A 9,850-nucleotide genomic window follows, 5' to 3' on the forward strand; every position below is an offset into this window, starting at 1 on the left:
AGACCGATGGGTTCCAAGATAAGAAACAGTTTAGCTGATTCCTCCTGCTTCCCGTCCTTGTGCTAAGCTAAGCTAACCGGTTACTGGCTGCTGTAGCTTCAAATACAACAAACAGCAATGAGAGTGATATAAACCTTTGCATTTCATTCAAAGTGAATAAGAGGATCCCCCAAAAATGTTGAACTATTACCATGAATATAAGAAGACAATATGTCTTTTGAGTCAAATAGGCTTCCTGATTGTAATGTCTTATGACTCATCACAAATAGTCAAAGTGACATTTGAATTCTATTAGGTTGGACAGGCTCAAGTATCAAACTCCAGGGAGTTGCAGCGAACTCATTCGAGCCCAAATCTAATTTGTGATTTCTGTTGACAGCCAGCACTGTCCCGCATTATTTTAAGCTGAACTCGAGACGGTGTTAAGAACGGCCGCAGATGATGCTGAGCTTTTACCTCATTGTGCCTCAACAGCAAATGTTCGAAGCCAATATAGGACCAGAGAGTAACGTTTCACCCCTCTTTTAAGAGATGAAGATGAAGATCAATCTCCGCGGAGTCCTATCCACTAAGAAATTGTTCAGTTTGTCCTTATCAATTAGCAGGGGTAGATTCTGTTGTCATCCCTAAAGCCACATTCAGTGCTGGCCAAGTGTAACTGCCAGGCTTGCCTGCATGCAATAAATCATTTCATTTATTTTTAAGTTGAGAGCATCAAGGTCTAGGTCTTGCTCACTGACCGGGCTCCATCTATCACTTCTGCGCTGTGCTGTTTTGAACCCGTTTCGCACTGCTCTCCCAGAAGACGCCGGTAACTTACATGTTAGTCCTCTACCTGACATTTAGTGTCTGTGGCTGGGATTCACCGCAAACACCTCCTGTCAAACGCCGTAGTTCCAAACACGGACACCACTGCATGTGCCTAGAATTATGTTAAAGTAGATGCTACATGCTGTTTTTAACATGTCCAGCATGTGCATCCACACCCTCCACCTCCACAGTAGCATGCTGCAGGCCTGACATGGACCTGGAGGTGTGGAAACCCCCCTAATTACAGGCCACCAGATGTAAGACAAGGAAATGAGCTCCAAGCACCAGGGCTCCTGTTTATCAGAGGGAGCTGTTGTGCTGATAAGAACTAGTGGCAAACCAATGTTATTTTCAGCATTGCTATCAATCATAACAAAAACAACACACCCTATGGAGTGGTCTCGTGTGACGTCACAGTTTAGCTGTCGGCCATGTTGGAGTACACACAAAGCCACTGGCATGCACGGCTGAGTCGCATAACCTATCGGTGGTGAACTTTTGTGCTGTCTTTGGTTGTGGCAGCAGAGCTGATAGACAATAAATCATTCTTTCGTTTGCCAGCGGTCATTACACATCAAGGAAATGACACGAAGGAGCTATCCAAGCGACGTCGCGAGAAATGGCTGTCACGCATCTCTCGAGATATAAAGGAATGGAATTTGGCGTACACTAGAGTATGTGCGGATCACTTTATAAGTGGTCAGTGATTTTATTTACAAATTCGTTTGTGAACAGTATTTAATAAAGGAAATATAAATTAAACTTGGACATGAGAAGGTTACCGAAGCTTCATCGGCCCGTGACAGCAGTCGGTGCCAGAGACGTGTCGAGCGTGTACAACAGGCGGAACACAGAGATGCAGCCTCAGCATTGCTTGATATGAGTTTAACGTCGGATCATATATATATGTATGTATATATATATATGTGTGGGGGGGGATGAAGTTAGGAGTTAGTTGAAAGTGAATTCCTACACACACGCACACAATGACATGCACGTACAATGTAAACAAACACACGTGTCTGTTTGCGCTGAGTAAACATTGAATATTGCTAAATATCTGACTAGATCTGTATATATTTACTCTTCCAATGACGAGATGAGAATTGTCGACGACCGTTGCTTTGACGTCTCGGACCCATCCACTGACAAACTGATTATAAGCGTCGAGCCCTTTGTAGCACTCCAACTCGTCTTTTGTGTAAGGACTGTGGGTGTTCACGAGATACGTGTAGATGTTGGCGTAGTTTACCGATGGAAGATAAGTAGGATCGGCACTGAAACCATCTGCACTCATCGTATAGGAATCCAAGTTACCAATAACCTTCAATTTGGCCAGGTAGCGAACCTTTGATGCACTATCCAGTGATTCAAAGTATTGTATTTTCGCCGCACTTCCTTGTTTACGCGCCGCCATGTAGGATCTGTATGTACTCCAACATGGCCGACCGACCTCGTAACTAAGGAGATCGTGACGTCGGTGAGACCACTCCATTGCCTCGTTCCGAGGCGATGACGCAGAGCAGGAAACTCCCAAACAATCGCACTCACAACAGCCTGAGCTGTAGGTGGAAAGCTCTTGTCTCCAAGGTAACACACAGATAACAGTTTGTGACCCCCCCCCCCCCCCCCCCCCGCGCGGGAGCTCCGCCCCGATATCTCATTATCGTGGCCATGTGTCATCAAATGAGTCGAATTCCATCTCACTGGTTCCTTCAATATAATCCAGACAAAAACAAGGATTAAAAGACTCCAGATGTAATTTCTGACAAACGGGTCAAAGATTGTGCAGTCCTCTAACCCCTCCCCTGCTTTATTTCTTTTCATGACTGACATTCTGTCAACTCCTGGGAAAGTCAAAAAGCATGTCTGCTGTTTCAAAATGCTTTTAGCCTGACACTGGCTACCTTTAGAGCTGATTTTAATATTTTTGTTTGATATTAGGGCTCACTTGGGTCTGGTTCCTGCCATCATTCATCCTCTAAAATCCCTATGTGGCCTTACATCAATGGACTGAGCCTCAATGTTATTTCATCTCCACTTTACTACCATTCAGATTAAAATGAATTTCCTGCCAGTTCTTTTGAGATATGGTGAAGCTACTGTATCCGTGTTGTGTCCACAATCATTATCACAGTCCATGTTCCTAATGGTTTGGTCTGGAATGGGCTGTGATCAAACACCTGAGGTCGTCAGATGATTCTGCCTCGCGGCTATTTTTAGACGGTAATTGCCCCTTTGTTTGCGGCCTGGTAAACAAAAGATGAATCCGGAGCGATTATCTGGTTATGACTCTCAGCGGGAGCGCAGCCTCCAGCTTTTCTCCTCTCCGAGCGACGTCGCGCTCGGCCACATGTTTGATCGATGGCGCTCTCTTTTGACCTATTGACGTGCTCCGTCAGAGTCCGTTGGACGGACACGCGAGTGGGGGAGCTGCGCTGGCTCGCTCCCTCCGGGGACCATGTGACCACAGATAGAGATCATCAGACAGGAAGCCTCTCTTGTGCTGCCCTAAGCTCAGGCAGCCAGCACAGAGGCATCTTGGGGATTATCCTGTTGATCTAGAGTGGCCCAAACATCGACTGTAATGATGTCTTGTCAAAACAAACAAACCACTTTAGTCCTCTATTCAGGAAGAGCGATTCCAAACGCTCATTACTGTAAACGGGACGACAATTAAGTTAATTTTCTCATGAATCTTGTCAGATTATGGACAGAACCTGCTCCACGGCGAGACCTTTATGGTGTTTTTCATGTGGAGTTTTTGGCCGGTGTGTGCTGCCTGGAGGCCGGTTCTAGTTTACGACCGGTGGTTCTCTCACATGGTAGTCGTATTGACATTTGAAGCACGCACATGCCATTGCCGTTTCTGGAACGTGAGCGCGTTAGTATTTGCCTTTGGACCTCAGCATCTGCTGCAGCTCGCTGTGAGCGAAAGAAAAAAAGAAAAGAGTTGATAAAAGCAGGACAGGGAGCTGAATCCTCCTCTGTGTCAAGTTAAAACGGACGTCTGTCTGAGGAGACGCACAGTCACGCCCGGCTTGTTTTCCTGAACACTGCCGAGCTTTCTTCACAGCCCTGACCTCCGCCAACTCATCAACAGGGGACCCTTTTTAGCTCTCAGGGAAAACAGGTGGTTGTGATTGTTAGTCAGCGCACATATGATGAGGAGGCTTCTCCCTCCATGTGTTTTCTGTTTGGAATGCCGCATTTGCTAACTCAGGTTTGGGAGGGACGCGGCAGATATTTTCGGGGTTACGCCTGCGACGCTGCTTGAAAAAACACAACCGCCCACTCCTGCTCAGCTGTTTCAGGTCATTCCACAGTGAGGGCCATGTGCCACTTTGACTTTATCCCATGGAGGGACGCCCACATGGCTGACTGCAGCAATTCAAAGAATATACTACAAAAGGGTGGGATTTATTTTGTGTAAAGTAAAGAAGCAAATTAGGGTGTGAAGTTTTCACGGTGCGATAACTGTCATTGAAAATATCACAAGATTCAGTATCACAGTATCACACTATTACTTTTATTATTATTATTATTATTATTATTCAGTCAGTTAAAATCACCCTTAAAGGAATGAGAGCAAAATTATAAAGATATACAAAACTGCCATACTGTTACTGTTTGTACCTTTAACCCCCCCCCCCCCCCCCACACACACATTTATGTCAGTCTTTTTTCATAGCGTAGATAAGCTAATGTACACTGTATGATAACAATCATTTCTAATTCAGTTAAAGATACCGGTGCACCGTTACAACCCTAAATTACACAACTCTCGGTTCGGCAATGAGCCCATGGTAACTGCAGAACTCCTTCATTCTGAGCTGAGACCAAAATGTCAGCTATGATAAATATGTTACGCCACTGACACCTCTCAGTCAGGGGGGGTGGGGGGGAGGTGTCTGGAGACAAAAACTCTTGACTTGTAACAAACAAAATGCTCTGCAGCGAGGGACTCTGTCTGTTCGTCCGTCCCCGTTTTTGCTCTGCCATTTACCGTCTATGCAGTCAAATGTCAAGACTGTATGTGACTTGCCCACAGGGGGCCACGCATGCCATTCAGAGAGTGCTCCGAACATTTGCTCGCAAGCTTTGGGTGGGGAGAGAAACATCTGACAACATGCACCTCCGAAGAGAGCCACTCTCTCCAAGGGGGGGGGCTGTGCCACACATGCAAAACAATGAGAGAAGTGCAGACGCTTGGCTCCTGATGTAGACAAATGTTTGCGGAACGTGCTGGGCAACGTCACCCGATGAGCACCCCGGTTATGTGTGGGTTAGCGCAGTGGTTCTCAACTGGTCTGGCTGCGGGACCCACCATCACCCCTTAATGACAAGCCGGGACCCACTACCCAAATTATATATATAAAAAAAAAAATATATATATATATATATATATATATATATATATATATATATATATATATATATATATATATATATATTCAAGAAGTCTAGTAGTAGTGACGTCTCTGTGTAGTAAACTGTCAAATCAAATAAAGAAAGTACACATCAATTATATTTTAACAAATATTCTCATTTTTCTAATTTAACTGGATGGATTATAATTAATACATAGAAATACATGAATAAATGTTCTTCTCATTTCAAGTAAAATAACGTCTGGATGAATAAATTACGTAACACAATTCATTTTAGATCAATTATTTTCACTGATTTGTCCTGCAGCTTTAAATTCAGCTCATTCAGGGTGAAGTGAAAAAGCCACGACATTATATTTTTCCCATCTTCTAAAAAGAGAAATTAGTGTTGGAAGAATTCACTGATATGAGTCTGTCCAGTCAGAGTCTAATGACTCTGGTCTCTCTGGATATTTTCTCTTTTGGAAATCGTCCTATGATTTGACTTTCACAACTCGATAGTCCTGCTCTGCTGTCTGTATCCTCGTCTCTCCCCGTGTGTCACGGTGTGTGTACATCTCACTCAAGTCAGGAAACTTGTCAGAATACTCATATTTGATTGGCTGAGCTGCATCACATGATGTGATTCGCAACAGTGTCAGTGTTTTTCCTGCACCGCTGAACAAGTGCCGTAAATGCAGGAATAATTCCGCTGCATAAAAAATGCCCTTCAAAATAAAATCACAATTTTTTTCCTTCTTTTTTTTTTTGTCGTCAGGCAAAGGCCCGCGACCCACTGAAAACGTGGCCGCGACCCACTTTTGGGTCGCGACTCACCACTTGAGAATCACTGGGTTAGCGGATGCTCCAATCTCTCTTAAGTGATGCAATAGCTTATCAGCGGAGAGCACAGGGGAGGCTCCACGGCTATCAAGCGGACCGCTCTCTAGCCTTATCTTATGCATTCAGATGAAGAGAGGGCTCCAATTGGATTAGGCGGATAGCCATGAGAGAAAACAGAGATAATGTAATAAAAATGTCAATCATCCAGGAAAAGAAAGCGTGAAAGCTGATCAATTGAGCCGGAAACCAACTCTCTTTTGCAGGGATTAATTGTGAATGACCAGGTTTTCATAATAGTATTTTATGCTAAGTTAATGCTGACGTCTTTCTGTTGTTGATTCGCATAATTTCCAAAAAACGCAGCAATGAATCTGACATGTGTAGCTGTCCACAGGTGTTTCTTATAAAGAGAGCAGTGATCTCAAAGTTTATATTTGCTCTGCACTAATCCACCGTGAGCATCTTCCAAGATCCCACATATCTTGGCCACGCTCTTGCGAGGAGGGTTCTGGCAGACGTCCCTCTAAAGTGAGTGTTCTGCTTTCTCTGGAATAGTTTAAGGGAAACGGCTCAGGTGAAGCTAACAATGGAAAATGTCAACGCATTCCATTAGATCAGATTGGAAAGTCTCCGCTGTGCTTAAAATAACAACAGGCCCTGGTCTTTGGCTCCGCCGACAGATGACTGGGGCTGATATTTGCGGTCCGTGTTCAGCCGTCACTTGGAATGGCCGCGGTCTGCGCGGCCATTAAGGCGATCGCCAGCGATGAATGTCACGCATTTAAATAGAACAAGCACATCTCACAAAGACACAGAAAAAGAAGCGAAGGCGGACGGCACATTCCGTCTTCTGAGTGTCTTACTCGCTTTGTGAAACATCAGGAGCTGAATCTGGTGCGGAGCTTTTTCCAAAACACAACAAGACGAATTCCAATTACAGTCAGCACCTATTAGCGTCAGCGCCAAGTCGTAAATCACCACGCGGCTTGTGGCCAGCTTTGGTTTAGCCAGATTTGTCCTGTTTCTAAAGACATTCGGACCACATGGCTGAGCCCTGTCCAGCAAGACAAAAGACATTCTTAAATCTTCACCAGCTCACTGCACCCCCACCCCCTTTGAAAATGTCAATTGTCCTGCTCCCATGTCACAGATTTACCAAGGGGGGAACATCATTTGGAGTACTGACTTTGAAATGTATCACATAAAAACAAGAAGAAGAAAAAGCACACAGCCTGGAGGTGAGTGAGAGAGACACGCAGCAACAGATTTCAAACAAGCTCCGCTGCTTCTTCCTAATTAAAGCAAAGAGAATAAGCCAATTGACACACGTGAGAGATCATAGGAGGGTTTTTGTGTCTGCGCTTCTCTTTCATCCGTCTGTTCTCTCACACCTTGCTTAATGTGCATCCAAGTGTCAGCGAGGGCAAAATTAACACATTTCATGCCCAAACTTATGGCTAAATTATTTCCAAAGCACAGTTACTCATGCGTGAGCAGGGAGAGAGTGAAACGTTTCTTAATGCATTTTTCGCTTGAAGTAAAACGTTTCGAGACAACATTTGTTACACTTAAAATAAAACGAACTGTATTCTTGAATTTCAAAGCACATAGGCCAAAGCAACAGCCCACCATGCTTTTTTTTGATGAATCATCAATCTTTTCAACCTGCAGCAAATCCATCTAAATCTGCAGTACATTTAAACTATAGAATTACATGTTGCTGGATTTATTAAATAAACTACTGGAGTAGTCTGGTGGCAGCTGAAGAAAATAGCAAAGAAGACTAAAACAATCCTGATTTATCAAAGAAATAAATAGCAACGTAGCACAGCAACAAGTGGCGTATTGTGTTTCTCTGTTATGAATATAACATGATTAAATATAGTACATTTAGTGACATGTTAAAAAATTATTTAACTTTGCTTTTCCTCTAAATATCGTCAAAACACGGCCCGTAACTTAATGTTTTAAGTATTCGTCGCGCTTGTTCAAATTGTAATGAAGCTGTTACAGGTGTGCGTTTATCGTTACCAACGATAGGACCGACAGACGGGGGAGAGATGGGGTCTTTAAGGGTGGACTGCCGAAACCGATGGACTTTCCGACGGCTGTTTCTGTTTACCAGCTCAGCTCTGGTGCGGGTTTGAAAGGGTCCAGCAGCGGGAGGAGGAGGACACTCACTAACCCGGCTGGCTGGCTCCTCCCGCGGACAGACTGCTTTATTCCGCCGCAGGAAAAACCGTTATTTCGCATCACTACTTCCTACATCTCTGCCATAACCGCGGCTTCAAAAACCCACGTTAAATAGTTAACGCACGGGCACCGGGACAAAATACACCACTTTATCATATTTAATTCACAAACACAAAGTCTCTCTCCGAACTTTAAAGGGTTGAAACTTTTTCAAAGCGAGGGGGACAAACGTGGGGGCTTCACTCTGAAACACGCCGCTAATTGAACTGATGCAAGAGCCGAACACTTCGCTCAGTTCGTCGTGCTAATGCTAACATGTGGCTACATCCAGACACTTTGTTTTATTGTAACATACAGCCGCTTTACTCCGAGTAAAACTGCGAAGGAGAGGGATGGATTTGAGAAACAATCGTCGCTCGACCCGTACATTCGCCAGTCATGTTGACAGTGCGTTAAGTTGTATCAAAAATGGCGACTATATTTGGCATTTCGTTAAGATAATTAATAACTATATTTACTTCACGTCGGAGAGACAGGTCTTGCTGTCAGCCTGGCTTGAGTTTAACGATAGTTGCGTCCAGATAGGGTTACTTCTGAGGCACAATCTATTTTCCGCCCGACGCTGGTGAGAAATAGCGACCAAACAGACGCAGAAGTAAATGGCTTTTGACGGCCACGTTCCTCGGAAGAGAAAACACAGGGAAATAACGTTCAGTTTGCGTGATTTTCTGTACTTACAGTGAGTTGAGAGGAGAGTCAGGACACAAGCCAGACGTGTTTTCGCCATCTTGGAGTCGATGCAATGCTCGGTTTGACTGGGCGTACATGCGCAAAGTAGCCTAAAGAAGCTTTGGTGTGGATGGAGCGAGGGAGAGAGACCTAGACAGAGAGCGGGAGGGAGGGAGGGAGAGAGAGACGGGAGCGTTCAGCCTTCTCTGTGTTGTGAGACACAGAGATGAGCAGCGAAGTGTATTTAAAAGACCACATTCCTTCTGTTCCTCGTTGAAGTGAATATGATAACAGGGTAAAGAATAATAATAGGCCTCGATATCACATGAAACGTCCCCGGTTGATCACTTACATTAAGACAATTCTTTTTTGTATTACAAGTTTTCTGAAATGTTATGTTTAAATGTGCAAATGAGGCATTCTCTTATAAAATGAACACAAATCTGAATATTGGATAAAGCCAGGTTCAAAGTTTTGGATATCTCTTTGTATCACTCCATGAAGAAAATAAATATTGTCAACAGCCATACAAAATACACCTCCACCATATTTTTAGGAATCATTTGTTGTATAAATCAGGCTATGAATGATATATGAATAAAGATAGAAATTAAACTGGCAAGTTTGGTGTATGTAAGCGCTGAAGTGGAGGTTTGTGGCTCATTTAGAGAAAACTTCCTTTCAAGATATTTATTGTAAAATGATACATTTGGAAGACGTGAATAGGAATAAAACAAATGAACCAACAGGTATCATAATGGAACTTCCTATGTTAATTACTTTCATCAAGACAATACTTTTTTGTAGTTTTCTGAAATGGTATATTTACATTAATCCGTAATTCTAACTCTTATCATGATTGTAGGCTATTCAAGCGCTCATGGACATGTAAGTTACGTTATGAG

General features: G+C 43.7%; 1 protein-coding gene across 1 annotated transcript in view; it reads right to left on the bottom strand.

The window, feature by feature from the left end:
- The window catches only part of jam3b (junctional adhesion molecule 3b), a 36,749-nt gene extending 27,677 nt beyond the window's left edge, over positions 1 to 9,072 (bottom strand). The window contains exon 1 of the mRNA XM_079283011.1: positions 8,955 to 9,072. Within this exon, the coding sequence (XP_079139137.1) occupies positions 8,955 to 9,003 (49 nt within the window). The 5' untranslated portion in view covers positions 9,004 to 9,072. The remainder of the gene's footprint in view (positions 1 to 8,954) is intronic.
- Between the last annotated feature and the right edge of the window lie 778 nt (positions 9,073 to 9,850).

This window comes from Melanostigma gelatinosum (genome assembly GCF_949748355.1).
Source record: "Melanostigma gelatinosum genome assembly, chromosome: 14".
Lineage (NCBI taxonomy): Eukaryota > Metazoa > Chordata > Actinopteri > Perciformes > Zoarcidae > Melanostigma > Melanostigma gelatinosum.